General features: G+C 38.0%; 1 protein-coding gene across 5 annotated transcripts in view; it reads left to right on the top strand.

The window, feature by feature from the left end:
• LOC125064330 (afadin) overlaps positions 1-22,448 on the top strand; it is a 59,858-nt gene that overhangs the window by 31,724 nt on the left and 5,686 nt on the right. For 4 of the 5 annotated variants that reach the window (XM_047671305.1, XM_047671309.1, XM_047671308.1 and 1 more), the window contains exons 10-23: positions 10,347-10,528; positions 12,009-12,176; positions 13,374-13,498; positions 13,845-14,267; positions 14,641-14,805; positions 16,429-16,537; positions 16,982-17,127; positions 17,261-17,474; positions 17,649-17,787; positions 17,878-18,065; positions 18,135-18,431; positions 18,637-18,777; positions 19,302-19,419; positions 22,094-22,265. In XM_047671305.1, the coding sequence (XP_047527261.1) occupies positions 10,347-10,528; positions 12,009-12,176; positions 13,374-13,498; positions 13,845-14,267; positions 14,641-14,805; positions 16,429-16,537; positions 16,982-17,127; positions 17,261-17,474; positions 17,649-17,787; positions 17,878-18,065; positions 18,135-18,431; positions 18,637-18,777; positions 19,302-19,419; positions 22,094-22,265 (2,587 nt within the window). The remainder of the gene's footprint in view (positions 1-10,346; positions 10,529-12,008; positions 12,177-13,373; positions 13,499-13,844; positions 14,268-14,640; positions 14,806-16,428; positions 16,538-16,981; positions 17,128-17,260; positions 17,475-17,648; positions 17,788-17,877; positions 18,066-18,134; positions 18,432-18,636; positions 18,778-19,301; positions 19,420-22,093; positions 22,266-22,448) is intronic. The other variant, XM_047671310.1, reaches the window with a different exon arrangement.

Below are 22,448 nucleotides of genomic sequence, written 5' to 3' on the forward strand. Positions count from 1 at the left end.
AACATTATCATACAATATAATTCAACGTATGACGTAGCCACATCAACGCGTGGCCGTGTCTCCTAGTAATTAATAAAGGCAAATAGAGGTGATGCATTTTCTATCTGTCAAAGCGTAGCAAAAAGGAGAGCTGTTATTTTAGCAATCTTACTTTTGTTATAGCCTAAGCTATTTGTCACAGCTGCTTCGTATTAAAGAGCCGCATGTCATCGCTGTGTGCTGATATATTAGATCCAACATCGTAAATGTAACTTGCCTAATATACCAAAGACAAACAACAATAAAGTGCGAAACAATGTTTCGAGTTTGGTATCCAACGATTGTTATTCACGGATAATGAAATTGTGAGTGCCTTTACTTAGCCATAAAGCTAAGTAAAGCATTTGTTTATAAAAACAAATCAATGCAATAGTCATTATTTCAACTCTACCATCGTTTCGGAAAGGAGCCTCTAGCGAGACAAAACGGCAAGAGAAACTCGAATAGTTGCTCTTGTCAAATAACCAAATTTACTATGACGTTAGTATTCACAACTTAAGAAAGGTAACTTTTTAAATAATGAAATATTTCCATTTTATATATTAATTAACATGAAAACAGTACAGAAATATAGCTAGATATTATATTAATAAAAAAAAATGTTTTCGTGTAAAGTGCTCAATTATTGAAATGAAATTTTACAGTAATGGTAGCGCATTAAGCAAATGTTGAAAAATATAGCAAAATAGGTGCAATTCATAGAATATTAAATCGTTCCTATGTGTATTATAGGCACATTTAGATAAGTCACAAATGATACAACTACCGTGGGAATCAAAAGGGGCAATAATAGAAGCAACATACTACAATAATGTTTACAATCCTAGATATATGTTTTTAACACAATTTGTGTATATAATTTTGTTGAAAGTTGCGATTACATAAAAATCATGTGCTAACGACTCAGCTTGCCTTGCAGTTCTTTGTCATATAATTTGTTTGAAAATAATCTCTACAAAATACAGCCTTAAGAATCTCGGTGTTTTTTAGGCATGCGAGAGAACCGTTAAGCCGTAAATACATGTACACCGTCTTATAGCCGTAGAAGTTTTTGTCTTAAAAGGTCACTTAACGTTAAAGTGAACGAGCTTTCTTCTCTCGAGTGTTGCCAAAAAATCCGATAAGTAACCTCTTAAGTAGGATTCTCATAATAAAGTCTCGCTGGAACATCAAGGGAATAAGTAATTCGTATAATGAGATTCACATCATCCAAATTGACATGTGGCGTGCAAATTAACAAAGAGTAATTAAAATAAATTGTTGCCCTTTATGAAAGTGAAATTTACTTTATAATGTTCGCGTATATATTTGGCTGAAGCTATTAAAATTTTTGTATTTATATTTTAAATTAAAGACAAACTATGGAAATGTAGCTTCATTTCGTTTTATGCTGCAGCAGTGTTGAGTGGCCCTTGTATTCAGAATACCGCTCAGCAGATACCACTTGAACGAATTTCATTTTACATCATCCGTATTTTTTCCTAGAATATATATTATTTACTTATTAACGGCGACGTTAAATTGACAACATTTAAAACATGTAAACGGATGCATCAGTGTCGACCTTTACAATGGAGGTCTTCTCAATTCGACATAATCGAACGTGCAGAGATCGTGTTATTCAATGACGTATTTGCTAGTAGTGACCTACTATTCTATGTTTATGGGCCGCACATTCATACATACTACATATGTGCATACATGGACAATGAACTAGCCACTCCTGCTGGTGGTCGATCGATGGTCTACTTTGAAATAATATTCAAACGAGTAATTTGTCCCCCCTTTTTTGATGCATACAATATGTTATCTATTGTATCTCGAACAACTTCTTTTAACATCGCCCTCTGTTCTTTCAGGTCGTGCTAAAATATATCCATTCTGTTTTGGTAATTTCCATCAATACAAAGTTATTACATGTTAATTTATTTTGAACATTCTTATGTGAACAAGTTGAATCTACATAAATGTAAATTCCACAATACACAAAAAAATATTTTTAGTATATTTCATTATTTATGTATTCCGTAATCGATTTTGCCTTCGTAAGTAAAGTCAATTGTGTTTCGTTTTATTTGTCAAGTAATCGAATATTTAGGAAGACTAGTGTAAATATAAAGTCGCTCGACGGTGTTAAAGCAACAAGTCAGACAATTAGCTGAACCCCACGCGTCACGTAAATGTTATTCGAACACGCACAAGGACATCGCATCAGGTCGTCATCCACCCAACACTATCAATATACACGTAAACACGAAGCATTTCTATAAGTAATCATACATGTGTGTACTCCTATATGTATATTGTATATTTAAATATTTTCTTATTTTTAGAGCAAATGCTGAGTTTATTAAAAGATTATTAAGAAGAGAAAAGAAATCCTTCGCCCACCGTATGATCTTTGAAAGCTTTTATAATTGAACTTTACTTCATTTTATATCTCATCCAATAAAAAAACACGTTTATATAATTAATCAAATTTGTTATTTATTTATTACTGTGTAATATTTATTTTTCATTTAATTTGATTCACGAAGAAGGTTTTTATGTAGAATATATGCATATAAGCCTAGAATTTTATGTTTGTACATCCATGTAAAGGTTGTGTATAAACTCTTACTGTGCAAGTGTGAAGCCGGGACGGTTAGCTAGTATATTAATAAGCTTTAATATTTATCCTTAAAAAGCAGGACTCGGCGATTTCCCGGCAGGGAGAAATGCACGGGCTGCGACTTTACCACGCTTAAGATTAGTTTCGTAAGAGATACAGATAAAATACGGCACCAACTTTTGAATTCATAAAATCAAATTATTGTCTTATGTTTTCACACTTAACAGAAGAATGACATGAACACGTTGAATGTTCGATCTGGGTTATAACCGTAAAACATTTGATGGTAATCGTTAATACGTAGGTAGGTTTATCGCGTGTGTCATTGGACTGTCGACGCTGAGCTGGGAGGGTTTATTGAACGTGATAATAATCTATTTCGATCTTTGATTTATTTAACTAGTAATCAATTGCAGTCGTTTTGAAACAAACACAAAGCTTAAAATGTTAACTAAAACGTTTTAAAGTTTTTACTTTTTTTGTTATTAAATGACAATACAAGTATTCATATTGAATTATATATATAATAAATTATACCTAAGTCCCAACTTCATTAAGTTTTCACTTAATGTTTAACTTTTTAAAAGCATCTCGTAATTTTGTTGATAATTAACTCAGTGCTTAGAGCTTTCATGTTTGATAATTTTTTGGCAATGTTTTTTATAAATCATTAAAATTAACTTATTTATAATGAGGGTAGTTTTATGTAAAGCATCATAAAATGACTTATTTTTCTGACAGCCTCAAAATGTACTTTATTTTTCTTACTCGGGAGTTTTTTTAATAAATATTTATTGACACGACGTTGCTTCGCCCGCAGATATTAAAATAAAGATAAAAGTTATTATTAAATAGCATTTTTCTTTATAATTAAAAATGAACTTTATACTTTTTGCTCACTAGTAAAGGCTATTAGTCGAATCTACAAATGTTCCGAACCATATCTAATCCTCTTGGCGAGCTGGAAAGAATCATATGTCGAACGTGTCGATTGAACGAAATTTACGATTTACATAATGTAATAAGTATGCATGAAGCAATGCGCGCTTGTAGGGTATCACGTTTGTTTTATGATTACTTTTTTTAGGGATCTAAAAAGAATAACACGTGTAACAGGATGTTCGGGTGTAGCTGAAAATTCGGTTGCGCCACGCCCCTTCCAAATTAAATAACATTGCAAATTCCTCGGTCTCTGTAAAAATAGATATTTGTATATTACACTGTGATTAAAACACACAATATTTAAAGATAAATAATAAGTAATATTATTCTGTAAATGCGAAAAATTCTGCAGAAAGTGAAAGCGTATTAATTTTTATATTTAAAAGAAATATATCGCCTTCCTCTCCCGATTTTTTCACCTCATATTATATAAATAAGGTAAACTAATGTCATATAATCGTTATTGAGATAAATGAACACCCCATACTGTGCTAATACATTTCACCGAACGCCCTACATAATTTTTTCAAACTTTTATGCAAATATCTTAACTATGTAAAAGATAAATATGTAATACCTTTGTTGTTTTAGTTCTGGTACAGTTAATGTTTATTTTTTAAACATTACTTAATTGTAAAACACCTACAGATATGCACGAACTTTTCTGCAGATAATTTGGATATTAATAAATCTTACGTGTTATCACTAACACTACATATTATAAAATAAGGTCCTCCCGTCGCGTCTGTACGCGATAAACTCAAACTACCACACGGATTTTAATACGGCTTTCACTAATGGACGCCGTGATTCACGAGGAAGGTTTAGTTGTATAATTCGTTTAAGTTTCGTGTAAGTTGGTTGGAATATGATGATGATTGTTGAAGTGGTCGAAAAAAAATATGCTAACCAATTGAGATGGATGCTATTATACATACGTTTTATGTATACCCACCCTACCCGTGCGAGTACGGGTCTGATAGCTACTTATATAAATAAGTAATTAAATTACTATTAACGAGAGCAAATAAATTCTCGCCGCAATATTCATACAATAATGTCCTGATCGAGTCTCGGTCACGGGAGCCGATCTCAAAGACTTGCCAACTACGCAGGATATTATCTAGCGCGCAAGTGCATCAGGTAGCTATTCCCTAGCTCTCATAGCATAAAATGATCGGATAGGCTTATGCGCTTTCCGAGATAACATATTATAACAACGCCTTCATAACTCTAGATTCTTACTGTTTCATCTTCAAAACCACGTAATTGATTTTATTGTGGTTTACATCATTAAACAGAGTGACTCAAGAGGAAGGCATATGTTTTTTACATTATACTAACAGCCTGTAAATTTCCCACTGCTGGACTAAGGTCTCCTCTCCCTTTAGGAAGAAGGTTTAAAGCATATTCCACTATGCTACTCGAATGCGCGTTGGCGGAATACACAGGTGGCAGAATTTCGTTGAAATTAGACACATGAAGGTTTCCTCACGATATTTTCTTTCACCGCCGAGCACGAGATGAATTATAAATACCAATTAAGCATATGAAAATTCAGTGGTGCTTGCCTGGGTCCCCGAAAATCTATGAACCCGAAAACATTGGTTATGATGCACGCGTTCTATGCACGGGGTCATCTCGTCTCAAGGCATGTATATATATATATATAATTCATAGTAGAGAAAAAACGAGAATTTCAACTGTCCTAGCCATAAAAACAGGATTTTTTATTTTTATGTTTATTCTTCTATCTAAATGTTATGTATAGACCCTTCATGTACCCGTGTCAAGCCAGGCGAGTGGTCGAGTCTACTGACATGACGCATATTATATGTTTTGTCTATAATTAAACAGTGAAAACAAAATAACGTGTATGAGTGTTTCATTAATAAATAATACGATTTAATTTAATATATACAATTTATTATTGAAATTTTAAGTGGATTTCAATAACGCTGTTAATAGCTCGTTTTACCCCGTCGAGGACGACATCAATAACGATCATTGATAATAATTGTGTTCGATTTGAATCTGATTTAAATTGTTTTATCCATTGTGTAGTGATCGTAGAAATGTAAGAGAATTTGAAATTTCGAATGTTTTCTGTTTTTAAAGCACTCTTGGTAAATTTAATCTAATGTTCAAGGTACGAAATGTTCAGTGTAATAACTTAAAATGTCCACCTTAAAAATATTAAACAGTCCTGTCTTTCTACGCGATGGACAAACTTGTACATATTTAAGAGCCGAGACTGCCCAGTGGTTAGAATAAGTTAATGATATCCGAAGATTCAAACCAGGGCAAGCATCACTGAGTTTAAGTTATGTTTAAGTTAATGCTAGAAATTTTGAGCATAGACGACCCAGTGGTTGGAACGCGTGAATCTTAACCGATGATGATGATGTGTTTATAATTAATCTCGTGCTCGTGTGAAGGAAAACATCGTGAGGAAACCTACATGGGTCTAATTTCAAAGAAATATTGCCACATGTGTAGAAGAGGCCTTAGTCCAGCAATGCACAGCAAATTTACAGTCTGTTACTTTATTTCTTAGGATTTGTTTAAAATTGATCTCGTGTTCAGTTGTGTACGAAGGCAAAGTAAGGGAACCAGTGTGTGATAAGCCTTAGTATGATCCTGATATATGTACTTTACAAAATGTAAATGAACTGAGCACCCTGATCTTAAGACATTGTTAGGGAGTTAGAGTAACTTTGAAAAATTTTTCTTGAAATTATCGACTAATATTTTTTATGTCCTTTCTCCGCCATGTTGAAAAAGGGAGTTATAACTTTACATATAACTTTTTTAACCTTCCGTTGTTCATTGTTGAAATATCGAATGAGAAAGTAAAACATTCAGCAACAGATCTTTCCTTTAAATATAGGAAGCCTTTGAACGGCAGCGGAATATTTACTTTTTGTTAATTTTGACATTTTTAAATAAAACATCTTGGCTATAATTTTATTGTGATTATGTAAGTTATTACAGATTTCTTAAAGAATATACAAAATTCTGTACTTTATATTGTATATTCGTTCAAACAGAAAAGCGCGTATCTCTAGTATGCGAGTCTACTCTGTGTGCTGACTGATGAGTGTTGATAACCTTAAAATACGCTGCCCTAATATGTATAAAATATACATCAATCACTTAACTTTTATCAAATTTACATATTTTTTAGCTTTATATAATACTAGCAAAACTCGGCGCACGTAGTACTGTCTGTACAATTTATTCAAATTAATTTTGAATACATGATCTAATCATATTTTGTTAACCTGTGAGTTTTAAAGAGGAGGTTTATTAGAGATCTTTTTAAGCTATACAACTTTTCTAAAGAAAGTATTTATGTTTGTCTTACAGTTAGGGATGCATGGGTCATGACGCAATTTTTGGACCGTTTGTTCATCGACTTACGTTGCAAAATAGCTCTTCATGAAAAGCCCTTTTATATTATATAATATATAGAATAAGTCCATTTTAAAGATTCATGCTAAGAACTTGTGTAAGACCTACATGCATACTTACGAACTACTCCTCTTTGATATAATATCTACATAGTTTACTTTGTTGGATAAAAATATACATAAATTCTATGTTTGTTTTAGTAATTTTGATGTTGTAGTTGAAATTAATTTAAAACCAGGACAACTATTGAAATATAAAATAAAATATATCCCTACAAAGGCATTTTAAAGATTCTACATCATATAATCTGCCTACTGTAAAGGTAAAAATATATTTGTGCAATTACGATACGAGATATTAATAAAATATTTCAATAATTAACTTTTAATTATAAGCTACCGTGTAATTGCCTTCGAAAGTTGTTCAGTATAGTATGGCGCAGTAGTCTAGTTGTAGTCACAATTAAACCGTCGTGTCGCGCGTCGCGTCGACGGTTTGAAGTTACGTGCTAAACGCGCCCCGTGGCGGGTCATGGCTCGACACAATACTACGTCTTCTGTGATATTATGTTTTTCAACCGATCGTTTAGTTCGCAATTGCGATACGGCAAAAAAGAAATACTACTTGGTAATTTAACTACACAGTCGTCTCTCTTTTGTGGCAGATACGTATATACGTATACAGTAGGTAAACGGACATAACGGAAGCTTAATCTGCATCACCTTGACATATAAATATTTTATTACTCTCACGAGGAATGATCACTTCATTGTAAATTGTTATTGTACTTGTTGTTTACTATATCGTTAAGAATGTTTAGCTAGTCGAAGTAATGGCTAATTTTATTATTATTAAGTAGAATTATTCAAATATTACGTTCATGACTCATACTTACTCTACGAAACTACGTAATGCTACGTATTGATTTTAATATTTTTCTATTTCAATCAATTGCATTTACTGTCATCGAATGTCAGTTCAACGTGTGAATAAACTCTATTTACAAATATCCTATTTAAATATACGAATAAAACTTTTATATGTAGGTCACGATCACACAATCGGAGTAAATAACATTTCATTCGGCAATACGTGGTCGAGTTTCTTTTCAGTTTGTTTTGCCAAAAGTTTGAAGCCAAGTTAATGTGACCTCCAAAGTCAACAATATCCCATTATGTCGTCATATTTACCGTCGGTCGGCGATTAACGGAGCAGAACTTTAGATGGAAAATATAATACGTACGCTTCTAATATTACTTTTATATACTTTTTATAAATAAAACTTTTGTTATTCGGATGTTTTCTGAATGTCGCTAATGTCGTAGATTAAATAATTAGTTTGGTCTTTAAATTTTGGAACAAAATTTACATCTCATGTTTGAATATCTCATTGACCTGATTGAGCGCTGGGTTGTTTGAGGTAAATTGAAATCGCATGGGCGGGGCTCAGGGAGAAGTTTATAAGTGGTAATAGGCGATGTCTCAGTTCGGTAGAACGTTTCGAGTTTGGCGACAAGCGACATAGTCAACACTAATGATGTTGACACTAGACGTGAACAAGCTCACAGCACCGTGTACTCTCGTCGAGCTTGGGAGTTGTGACTACACGTTTGAGCGCACTATACACCATAAGATGCTATATTTGACGCATTCAGGAATTGTATGCTCTCGTTAGGAGTTCGTTTTATATTTTACTAATGGCTGTCCATTTATTTATACTCCAATATTACATGTCGAATATACATTACGAAAATTTAAAGCTTGAAATTATTTATGATATTTATTTTTATAAATAATTAAATAAGCAATTAACATCTTTTCGAGCGTCATCAAGTAACAAACATCCAAATCGCCAATTTTTGCATCTTATAATATCAGTAAGATATCAACGAACGTTTACCTAGACTCAGTAGCTGTGATTGTAAGCCTTTTCATTTCAGATATATTCTTCGTTAATAAAGAGATAAAAGACTTGAGATGATTATTTGTATATCTAGATAGATTGTCATAACTGATAACCCTTCGATAAAATAGTGGCCAATTGTTGTCCACTAAGTACACGCACAATAGTTAAGTAGTATGACGTTTGGCGAGCGTCAAACGTAGCTTTTTCTTGGTGGCAGAACTTTGTACAAGCCCATCTGGTTAGTTACTACCTACTCATCAGATAGTCTACCACCAAACGGCAATGCTTAGAATTGTTATGTTCCGGTTTGAGTGAGCCAGTGTGACTTCAGGTACAATGGACATAACATTGCCGATCTATAAAATAAATTAAAAAAAAAATAGCTGACACTTACACCAAGATAGTATAGTTGCCTCGTATTTTTTTATCGTTTTTGTTTTTGCCTCGTTTGTTTTAGTTATTTTGTTGTGCGACACTATCTAGATATAAAAATAATCTAAGAAAAATACTATATAAAGGGGCTGCATCGTTGTCTCAGTCGCTAGTTTTAGTAGATTCATAATATTTTTAAATCATAAATAATTATCTATTCTTTAGTTAAAAAAATTTGTCGAAAATGTATAAAGTATATTACGTGAGATTGCGGTACATCTCTTGTACAGACAGGATGATTTTGACTGCAGCGAGTGAGTGATACTTTGTGTCGCAGATGTCGCCTCACAGACAATGTTTTTATGGAATGGCTAAGCAATGTTATCCTGTAATAACTTGTGCAATTTCTCTTACATCTTTATATGATTAATAAAGAAATGCAGTTAGTATTTATACTTTATGATACAGAAGTTTCTCATAAATAATACTTATATAATCCTTATTTTGTATTAGGTTTTAGTACCTACACAAATTATACGTTGTGTTGGCAGCGGATTTGTATAGGTGCGGACTGAAAATCAGCTACTCGCTGAGTACACGGCTTATCACCAGCGATTTTTAAATTTTAAAATGAAATGTAATACATGGGTACAATGATTATTTGGTTTTCTTTTTACTGTATACTCAGTAAATAAACGTTTTTAATATTATTATTATATATAACAGTATTTAAAACGGGATATTTACCATGTTTTTTTTTTATTTATATTTCACGTGAACAAGACATTCGTAGATAATGTCGAAATATCGAGCTCTAACAAATAAAAATAAAAAACATGGTAAATATCCCGTTTTAAATACTGTTAGTAATAAAAATAACCATGTTAATTTAAAATCTTATATTATTATATATACTTCATCGCAATCGTTTATTTAATTAATTAATCAATGAAAATTTTTTTATGAATAAAATTATTTTAAGAAAACAGCAAACGTGATACATATGTATTTACAACATTAAAATAATTGTATATCTTAATAAAATTCTATTAATTTGTGCAGGTTCCATCATGTTTCACGTCCGACGGCGACCGTCGGACGCGCAGCCTCGTCGTAGGAAGAAGAAGACGGGCGTGGGCACGGGCAGCGCGCGGCCGGGAAACGAGCCCATGTTGCTGGAGGTGGCGCCCGACGGCTCCACGCTGGAGAACGGTCGTCGCGTGCGCGTCACGGATGTCGTTGAGGTAACGTGTACAGAAGATTAAAAAAAATCTATAATCGTTTAAAAAAAGATTAAAAAAAGATCTTTATTAACATACAGATGTTTTGATTTTATTCAAAGCAAATTATGAACAATTCAGTAATATAAAATAATGTTTTTACATTATTAGCTTACAACGGATCCAAATTGGGTTGAAATAAAAAGGCAAAATGTCTCTGTGTTTACTTGACCTAATGTAAGAAAACAAAACTTTAAGCTCACATCGACACCTTTATGTAAGCGATACTGCAGTATTTTTAGAATTCACTTTAGATTCGAAATTTCAGTGAAATTGTCACCCATCGTCTCTGACAGTAATATGCTTCAGCTCGACAGCAATACGCGGTTAGAAAATTCAGACAACTAACTGATATTTCATAGTATTACTGCATTTTACGTTGGCGTAATATTGAAATTGTTTTCAGTCAAAAAATATCTGTCCGAGCTATTAATAATCTCGGAGCTCGACAATTCCTTCGGGATGCGTTTGACTTACAGTTGCAGCTAAATATATTTCAAACAATATTCCGTTCACAATGATGTACAATTTTTGATAGAATACGTTGATTTTCAAGGATAATTAAATCATATTTCGTCGTTCGGCATTCAGAAGGGCGAATGTGAGAATATCAGATTTTTTTTCTTCTTTTATCGATAGTATTTATCTAAATAATAAATAAGAAAAAAAAATCTATATTTTCACATTCGCGCATCTGAATGCCTAACGACGATTTCTTACTGATTTTTTCCGGTTTTCCTCTGAAAATCTTTCAACTGACCGTTTGTTCGTCAGACTCAGAGAAAAAATATTTTAAATATCTTATATAAGATACATCGTTAAACCGCAGCAAAATTGAAAAATAATAATCATTCATGTGACATGATTACCATATTAACGCCGTTTCGTGATTCACGCGGGGAATGTAAAGCAGCGCCTACAGCTCTTGCTCGGTGAATGCGAAGTATCCCACAACGACTCGTATGAAACCATTAATCACTTATTTATGCTGAGAGACGTCGCACCTAAACTTCGTGCCAAAAATATTACTAAGATTGCAGATAAATAGATAGATAAACCAATAGCCAAAGTTCTATTGTCGTGTGATGTTGAACTCGGAATACTCTGTCGTCTGGATGGAACGTCTAAAATAACTTTTTTTTTTAAAGATAAACACCGTTCTACATGCGGTATCATATAAACATGGCTACAGGAACGTTTATATGATACCAATTTATCTAAAGTCCTGCTTGAAAACTTACAAATAATTATTTTAATAAGACGTTAATTTGTTTTTCCATGTTATAATTTGGGAGAGTTCCCATTAAATCATTTTTCGTTAAATTGTCTGAGACGTGTCTGGCGAGTGTAAGCTGGGATCCGTTTCGGTGTATCTGTTTTTCATAACAGCTTATCATAATGTATATTATTTTTGACATAAATTTGTATTTTATACCATGTCCAGGTCGGTTCAGGCAACGGTACAGCCCTGCAGCTGTACGGTCCCTCGATTCAACCGCGACACTGCGTGGTGGCCACGGCGGAGGGAGGCGGCTACACCGTCACGCCGCTGCATACAGACGCGCATGTTTACGTTAATGGACGACGTACGATGCACTCACAGCGATTACAGGTAACGAGCGTCCAGTTATGACTTGTAATTTGTTTGTCAAACAAACATTTAAATACTCGTAATATTTACGGCTTCAATATTTTTTATAGCATTGCATACACAAAACATCAATCACGTCGATGAATGCAATAAAGCTTTCGTCAGGATTCGAGTATAGCCTGTTACAATGACAAATAAACAACATTTCACGAATGAAATCAACTCGAAGTATAAAATATCATAAATTCAAGAGAGAAAAAAATAGTATGTTGTAACTATATCTCTTCTAAACAGATAATCATATAAACGGACAATGTCTGAGAGTTACGCTCTTATGTAACACAGTATAGAAACAGTACCTAAACTTAAAAGAGCATTTGGTAAATAGTTTATATACTGGTCGCCTTTGCCGAGAACACGAACCGGCACAGTTCCTGTCAATTCGACGTATTGCACGTGCTGCTTCTGCCAACTGCAGACTTACTAATAGTATCTGGAAATCCAAATCGTCTAATGCTTGATACAAAAATAAAATAAAATATATTTTCAATTTACTTTAGTGATATGGATCATGATTTTATAAATAAAACATTGGATACTGAGTACTGAGATCCTTTGTCGTTACAATATATATGTATGATTACTACTTGTCGCCCGCGACTTAGCTCATGTTTTAGGGGTTGGTCGTCGGGTTTTAGGCATAAGAAGTAGCTACAAAGACATAGGCTTTAGTGTTCAAGCTTGCTTCATACTAAATTTTATCAAATTCGGTTCAATGGTGGCCTTGGTTGAGCAACGGACTGACAGACAGAGTTACTTTCAAAAGTTCAATGATCTCTCATATTTTGACTGCAAAATATTTTTTTTTAAATATTACGTAGAAGTTCTTCATACATTATAATTGAGTATATGTCTAGAGACCGAAATATAATCTTTGATATCAATTACCTGGCTAACTGTGCAAACTCGTAGCTGTCTAATAAAATATTAACATGACATGCGCAGTACGCGATACTCGGTACGCGGAGCCCGCGGCCGGTTGCTATACCTACCTTTTGTAAACATTTACATACACTGTACATTCCTTTCTAAAGTTTTAATCAAAGGCTTGCGTATACTTTGGTTTCGAGTATCTCACAACTCTCGGCGACGAAACTTTATAGTAAATGATTTTGTATGAAACTACAATATGTTATTATTATGTTTGTTTTGCAAAAGCACGGCTGCCTGCTCAAGTTCGGCCGAGTGTCAACCTTCCGCTTCGTGGATCCAGCTCAAGAGAATATCATGAACAGGAATCTTTCACAGTCCCAGCACTTCGGCTCCGGCTCCATTTACGACAGGTGAACTTCCCTTCGCCGTACCCTTGAACCGATTAATGTTGTGGATATATAATAATATTAGTGCACTGGAATTGTATTGCTATTTTTATTATGTAGCTTTGTACGTGTACGTTCTGAGCCTAGACTAGCCTAAAATTTCACATAGTACACTTCTAGTATTATTATTTTTATTTGATTTCTTAATGACTGTACTTGTTTTGACTCGACACCGTAACGTCGCTTTTCTAATCACTCTCAACGGTTGCGTTTTATTATGTTCGTCATCTATCATCGTTGTTTTCTTTCGTTGCATGTTTCTGTCACTGGCTCACCGACATGCGCTTGTGTATTACCATTCTCGCGTTAGATCGCCGTCGGGCGAGAACAGCGGAGCGATGTCTCCGACGTCGCTGGCCTCCCACCAGCCGGACGGGTTAGACTCCAACGCGAACGTGAACGACGCGGACTACCCGCGGACCATAAGCCCCGTCTCCCACGACACGTACGGCTACAACGCCAACGACACCGTCCCGCCCTATAACAACAACACGCTCAAGTTGGACAACGAGTCGCTCATGATGTCGCAGCATCTTAGCGACTCGAAGGACGACTACATACGGGACGAGCACTCGGGCTCGGTGTACAACGACCAGGACCAGAGTGCGACCGGGAACCGCGCACCCAACGCGCAGTACAAGGACAACTACGAGACCACGTTCGATCTCGAAGGCAACGTCGAGACGAAGAGCATCTGTAGTGCTAAAAGTGGGGGATCGGGACACGACAACAGGTAACCTTCCTTATATTTGTCCTCGTGCGTAAACGTCCCTTTCTGTACTTCACCGTCTAGTGTTCAATGTTTGAGTTTGCTAGTCATAAATAATCGATCACTTCTTATCTTTTATACGAGCACTCATCTTTAATTATTAGAATTTAGTCGTAGGAGATTACGAATTAACTGATTATTTTCTCTACTTATTAATTTTTATTTTGCTCAGTTTATGCATTATTTGCAAGTTTTCTTGGATTATTTCATAAATATCACTGACATCAGCGGTCCTCATATAAGACTAGCTACGTAGAGAATGTGTGTCGAACATTCGAGATGGGTGCGCGCACGCCATCGGCCACGCTAACCCCACTAACGCCACGCGGCGGCGCAGGAGCGCGGTGCTGAGCGCGCGCGGGCAGGAGGCCATCCTGCCGGCCGTGCTGGAGTTCCCCGAGGCGGGGCAGGCGCAGTTCCTGGCCGCCGTCATCTCGCGCCTCGACCCGCACGCGCCCGCCTTCAAGCTGGCGCCCGTCTACACGCTCTACCTGTGCGCCCGGTAGGTACTCGAGCAGATGTAACCGTGTACACACTTACGATTTCTTTAATAACCATTAGTGCCGAGAAGACCCAGTAGCTACAACATAAATCTTAACAGAAGATTGTGGGTTGAAGTGGGGTTAAAATGGTGAAGTAAAAGATCGTGAAAAAATCTGCAACGCGTATATCACGCATTGCAGATTTTTACCTTACACTAGCCCGCATTAAAGTTGTGTGGTAGAGTTACCATTAAGAGAGACTGTGACAGACCTCTACGGTCGGACATGACATCTGTATCTTTAGAAATGTTGTTATTAGCTGGTCGTTTCCACCAACGAACTTATAATTAATACATTTACGTGCTCGACTAATGGATGCTCTTAACGGAATTTACCGTAATAGGCTCTTACGACACTCACGGCTTGAATTTGAAGACTATATGTATGTTTTACATTGTTAGAACCTCGTGGATTTTTAAATGGTTTTTATTATGATTTACTTAAATGATTCGTTTTACGTTCAATATAATCTTCTCACTTAATATTAAATTAATGAAAAACCACTAGTTTACTTAAAATAAATAGCTTATTTAAATAAAAAATACGGAGTTATTTTTTAAATCGATTTAACGGTCATTTTGTCTTGGAGAATATTTGTTCCTTTGTAAACTGTATAACGCCCTACGTATAAGAACGCGATTTGATTTGCTCAGTAATATTTACTTGTGACATTGAAATGTTGCGGTACTTGTCGATATGTTTGACTACGTTTTACGTGTGAAACTTATGATTTAGTATCTATTTCCATTTTTTTAAATAAAAAGAACTTAGTATAATAATGTATCCTTTTGAATATTTTAATAATTAAAAAGTAAAGTCAAACGCTACATATATTTAACTTACAAAAAAATGCTATAAAGATAACATAAGATAAAGATAGAAATCACTTGAAATTATAAAAAAAAATTATTTTCACCTGAAGATAAAGATAATATTTAATTCCGAAACAAACTTGTTTCGACTCCAAATATTCTACCTTAATATTTTATCTCCCTCTTAATATCCGCAAAGGAAAATGAAAAATTTCAATCTCGATTTTGACCACGACTAGAAAATTTTGCTTGGTTCGCCATAAGCTAATACAAGTTACTATAGCTTATTCCAAGCACAGGAATATAGTTAAATAAATAACTTTATATATATCTCTCTTATAGTTAAATAATAAGATATCGAAGTCAAGCTCTTGAATAATAAATGCCTCTAATATTTCTTATAGTTTTGCAAAAATTACCGTTTTGAATGTCAGCGAAGTTGCTAACGGAAATTTGAATTTTAAATGAAAGTGGATATTTACTGATATAGTTTTGTATGATAAATAAAAGTATCAAATCAAGAACTGTTTATAGTATAAAATATAGCAGAGCAGTTAGCAAATCTAAAATTTTTACTACTACTTCGATTGGAAAAAGGTATGAGAATTTTTTTAATTTCCTTTGAATTGAATATTCGAACCTAAGGATGTAATATATATATATTTTTGAATTTTATATAGATTGATCCCTTTCTAACCTTTTGTTTTCTCTTATTGAGAAAAATATCCGTATGAATTTGAAAAGTTTTCTTAGTTAGGTATATAATTTCAGGTATCGGGCCTCAACCCACTACCGGCCGGAGCTGACGCCGACCGAGCGCGCCCACAAGCTCACCGCATTCTTACACCACGTCGCTACTCTCATCCACGCTACCGTACAGGTAAAAATTATTTTCATCGTAACTCAATTAAGTCAAGTTAATTAGTCCAACCATTTCTCTCCATCACCCTACTTCAATTAAGTTAAGTTAATTAGCTGATCCGAGAAAGCTCAGTGGTTAGCGCATGTGAATCTAATCGAAGGTGTAGATTGAAGCTTAAATCCAGACAAGGCGAAACCTACAATGAAATGAAGTCCGACGTATACGTATCAATAAACCTTTATTATAAACTCGTAAACTTTTTTAAGAGTAGCCTTATCCCAACGGAGGGTATCAATAATGCAAAGATATAAAGTCCCGTGATTGGGAAAGTCGCAGAGACTTTTTTTACGATTTAGACTATTGCCGCACGAGTACGTGATCTTTACGCTTAGTTGAAGGGTTAAAACAATCATGTTGAGAAAAGTACTCACAATAATATTAATAATTCTGGTATTTTTTCAGGAACGCTGTACGGATTCGGCCGCTCAGGCGTTTTGGATGGCGAATGCTAGCGAGCTCTTACATTTCCTTAAATGTGATCGACACATTTCATCATTTTCCACACAGGCACAGGACCTGCTACCGACGACCGTCCAGAACGCTTTTAGGTATGAATACATTTCCGCGCTTGTAATAAAATACTGACTCATTTATTAGTTTCTTCATAAACATATTACCCGCAACTGCGTCGGACAACTGCACTGGATATACATCGTAAATAAATTGAGATTTAAATTTCAGCAATCTAGTATCGTGCTTCCAAGAGGAGCTGTCGCGCGCGCTGGCCGAGCTGACGGAGGCGGGCGCGGCCGACGCCACCGAGGCCACGGCGCCCACGCTGCAGGCGCTGGCGGCCGCCATGGTGCTGCTGCGCCGCTGCCGCGTCAACGCCGCGCTCACCATACAGCTCTTCTCGCACCTCTTCCACTACATCAACGCCGTCTGTTTCAACAAGGTAATGAGCTCCCTCGTTCTCTTACTCGTTTTCGTTTGGCTAGGATAGCTGGGAACGATCGTTTTTTTTTTTTCAATTGATTGCGTATTCGTTATTGTCATTATCATATATCAGCATAATGTAGAATAGTAGTGTTTATCAATAATTTATTGGCAATTTAACTCCTCGTCCCAGTTGGTGACGGAGGCGGGCTCGGTGAGCGCCCGCTGGGGGGGCGCCCTGTCGGCGCGCCTGGCACTGGTGGCCGCCTGGGCCGAGAGACAGGGGCTCGAGCTCGCCGCCGACTGCCACCTAGCCCGGACGCACCAGGCCGGTACGTATGCGTCTGCTTTCTCACCATTTCGTACGAAACTCCATCGTCATCGTAGGAAATCTAATAAGAGATCTCTGCACCCGCCCGCAGCTCGCCTGATCGCGGGCACGTACCGCAGCGCGGAGGAGGTGTGCGGCGCGCTGGGCGCGTGCTTCAAGCTGAACTCGGTGCAGGTGCGCGCGCTGCTGGCGCCGCTGCTGCCGCCCGACCTGGTGGACGCGGCCGCCGCGCACGCGCGCGCGCGCGCCGACGAGCTGTACCGCGCCGACGGGCGAGAGGTAGGCCGCCGCGGAGCCCCGCCGCCCCCGCCGCCCCCGCCTGCCCCGCTCACGCCCGCGTGTCCGCAGATCACGCTGGAGGAGAGCGTGTGGCTGGGCGCGGCGCTGCTGATCCCGGGCGACGGCTTCAGCGCGGAGGTGGTGCGCGGCGTGCCGCCCGGCCTGGCCGAGTTCGTGGCGCCGCTGCAGCGCGGCGGGCTGTGCCGCCTGGCGCACCAGCCGCACGCGCTGGGCCTGTGGACCGTGTACATGCACGGCTACGGGGCGCCGCCCGCGCACCAGCCGCCCGACGGCCACCCGCGCGTGCACATCGTGCAGCTGCACAAGAACACCAACGGCATGGGGCTCAGCATCGTCGCCGCTAAGGTATGCGGCGGCACTCGACGCCCACGAATGGAACTTTTTTCGAATCGACTACTTTCAAAGTATTACCATGCTCTCGTGATATGAAAAAACATACAATTAAAAACGATTCGTAGCTAAATTATTGGAATAATTATTATATATTTAAAATTTCACATTTCACACGATTTGAACAGATAAAAATTAATGTACTATTAACCGCTGACAGGGCGCTGGTCAGAGCAAGCTCGGCATATACATAAAGTCGGTGGTGCCGGGCGGGGCGGCGGCGGCGGACGGGCGGCTGGCGGCCGGCGACCAGCTGCTGTCCGTGGACGGGCACTCGCTCGTGGGAATCACGCAGGAAAAGGTACGAGCTAGCTGGCTGGCATTAGATTGACTACAAAAAGTTATCTAACTCGTATGTCGCTGTAGCTTGATAAATTAATTATATAGCATAGTATTCACTATAAATTAATTTAAAATAATTCATCATTTTAGAGAAAGAATCGTTTTACTTAACGTAAAGTAATAGTAACAATAACCATAGACAATTTAATGTCTGCTAAAAAATAAATAAATTAATAATATTTTTTTCTAATTTCGTAATTTGACACGTGTATTATGTTTATTTACCAAGATTCATTTAAAACGTAAAAACTTACATTCTTAGCAACACTAGGACTTTAAACAGTTATAATATTATTTAGCTAAATCTTACTACAATAATGTTCTAAAAACAAATTTACGTTATTTTTTCTTATTGAAGTTAACTAAGCCCAAAGAAAAAATATAAACACGACGTTTATAAAATTTTTAGACAATTAAATTGTCTAAAAATTAAACGTGATTTTCGATATTCCAACTGATATTTTTTTCAATATTTTATTACAGGCCGCAGAGTATTTAATGCGGACGGGGCCAACTGTAACACTTGAAGTTGCAAAACAAGGCGCGGTGCTCCACGGACTGGCGACCCTCTTACACCAGCCAACCTATAATCAGCGTCAAGGTAAGTAATACTTTTAAAAGATCGTGGACGTGTAAATATTTTTGGCGTCATGTCAAACTTTAATAAGTACAATTTTGTTTAAAAAGTGTAGGTATTTCTGTTGAAAATACTCTGTAACACTCGCTGTTTGATTTAGTAGACGAGGAAGTACAGTACGAAGATCGCGCGCGTCACAATTTTGGGAAGTTCACGAATCCCCACCCTGCGTTGTTGAAACCGGCCTCGCCTCTCACCGAACTCGTCACTGCAGGCAAATTCTATATCTACGATATCTATCAAAGTTTTATTTGCGGTTCTTTTTTTGTTTTTGGTGGCGATTGTCTTCCATGGTTATTTTTCTTTATATTTTGTTTGGGACAGTCATATTTCTTCGGTTCATTGTTATTTTCTGCTTTTTCAATAATCAACTTACGTTACTTGAGATGTGATCTAAAAGTGTGTCTAATTACAGGATGTGGTCGTCATAGTTATCGCAATCGATACGATGTCTCGCAGGACGAATCTTCCGAGTCTAGCACAGACGAGACACCTGAGTGCCAACCGCACTATCACGGTTCCATTCCCAGGCTTATCATAACGTTAGATCGCGAAAACAATCAATTACGAGAGGATCTGTCTCCAGAGACGCCAGGGTGCCCGCAGGAACTCAGAGGTCGGCCGGCGCCATTACATCCGATTCCGATCTTTACTTTTACATGTGAAGACATGGACGAGCAACACACCAGCGATGACCCGTCGCAAGACACACACGTCCCGCAGCCTCCGCCGCCCGTCCCCGAGCCTCCTGCTAACTACGACCTGTCCAGTGAAAGCGGCGAAGCAATCTGCCTGCCGCCGGAAATGAAACCGATAGACACTAAACTCACGTTAGATTTGTTTAATTCTCGCGCCAAGGACGACGAATACGGGCGGAGGTGCACGGGCATCGACGAGTGCGTGAGCGCCTGCGAGTGTTGTCGGACGCCGCAACCGGAGGCGCAGCAAATACCTTTCATCGACGAACCTAATTCTGAACCAGTTATATTCGAAAACGACTGTGTCCACAGCAAAGTAGCGACCCCCAAAATACGTAGGATACTTCCATCTCTGTCTCTAGACCTGGCCGACGATAGACAATCGAGTACATCAGATGCTATTTGCCAAACGCAAAATTCTCCGATAGAGGCTGTAGAGAAACCTAGCTCTGAGCACGTCTTTAAAAAGATAGAATTGCGACATTGTTTTAATCTGGAAACAAAAAACATCCAAAACATCCATTGCCGATTAAGAAAAACATTGTTTTCAATGACAAAATCGCTTTCGAGTAAATCCGACGATACTGAAGTTCCGTCTTTATCGACATCGGAGTCATTTGACGACGAATCAAAAGACTTGCCGTTGTATAAAAAATTTCCTCCTAATGAAACAGAGGTTAAGCAAATGTTAGACACTTGTGACAAAAAATCTTGGAAATCACCGGATGAATATCGTCCTGCTTTTGGTAAAGTTAAAGCTTTAACTAAACATTTTAACCAAATAAATCTCAGGTATTGCGTAAAGAGTTATAAGCGGAACTGCCAATCAAGTCCCAATCTCAGCACAGGGGGACCACAAAAGAAATCGTTTAAACTGAGAGAAAACTTACCCGTAAGCACTAGTTTAGCAGATATTCAATACGAATGCGATAAAACGGATACGGACGAAGGTAAGACCGATAAGATGTCTGAAGACGAAGTAAAAAGTATTCTAATACAACTCGAGGATTGGTCCAAATTCGGCTCTCGCGGGAGTGAAGACACGCTGGCTCAAGGAAACGAATTCGAACTGCCCAATCTTCCCTCCGAAGACCACACCGAAACGAACGCTTCAACCACTGGAAGTTTCGTGTTCAATGAGATCGTCGATAAAAAGCCAAAAAAAATTACCCTAGATAATATAAAACTCAAGTCGAACCTATCGGGCGTCAACTCGGCGACACCCCAGCGAAGCAGTCTATTTAAAAGCGAAAGCTTGGATAAATTAGACGGGTCACTTGCGACTAAACGCGCCAAAGCTCCGCGGAGGCCCGCGTCGCCTGCGCTCGCGGGGGGCGGCGCCCGGCCGTGGCTGTGGAGCGCGCAGAGCTGCCCCGACGTGGCCGGCGCCGGCGCCCCGCCGCCTCACCAGTCTCCCACGTGTAAGCCGACTCACACACCGAGCATGAAATAGGTGTGTTACACACGCACGGCTTCCTGTACTTATTTGGTTTCGTTTATGATTTCATGTAGGAGCATGGGTACTTTTGTGCGGACGTTTATTTGTTTTATTTCATGCGGATCGTGAAGTCTGATTATTTTTTTAATCGTTATTTTTTTCCTAGTTTTTTGTTTCGTTCTTAGCAGCACTTTGTTACTGTCGTTGTTGAAAATATTACTTTTGATTTGAGCACATCTCTGTAACACGAGCACATTGTTATATATTAATGGGCGCGAATAAAGATTATAATAAGAAGCGACCCCTATTATAATTTATGTAATGAAGTTGTTTTTTTTTTAATTACTATGTGACGTTACCAGCTGGTATTTAAAACTCGGTGTTTCGTTCGTTCGGAGCGAAAGACATCCCGGCCAGCGGTGTGAATCGGCACCGCTTAACGTAAGTTTTGGAGTCGCCGGTCTCCGCATAGCCGCCCCCTGAGCTCGTCCCTCTGCCGCAGGCGCGGGCCCGGCGTCGGCGCGGCGCGCGTCGGAGCGCGACCTGCCGGCGCGGCTGGCGGCCGAGCCCGTGAAGCCCAGCAAGAGCACGCCGGCGCTGCACCACGCGCCGCCCTCGCCCGCCACGCCCGCCGCGCCCGCGCACGCGCCCCCCCTCGCCGCGCACCAGCCCGGGTCAGTTGGGATTGGATTTCTTTTTTACATGTCGATGATACCCCTCGGAATTGTATATTCCACTTTTACTGAAATTATTAATGAAAATATCGACCAACCGACGTCTCCCACTATTTCGATTTAAAACAATATCCAAAAAAATATCCCGTGTGAGTAGTCCGTTCCTTGTTTTATTAATACAAA

This window comes from Vanessa atalanta, chromosome 5 (assembly GCF_905147765.1).
Source record: "Vanessa atalanta chromosome 5, ilVanAtal1.2, whole genome shotgun sequence".
Lineage (NCBI taxonomy): Eukaryota > Metazoa > Arthropoda > Insecta > Lepidoptera > Nymphalidae > Vanessa > Vanessa atalanta.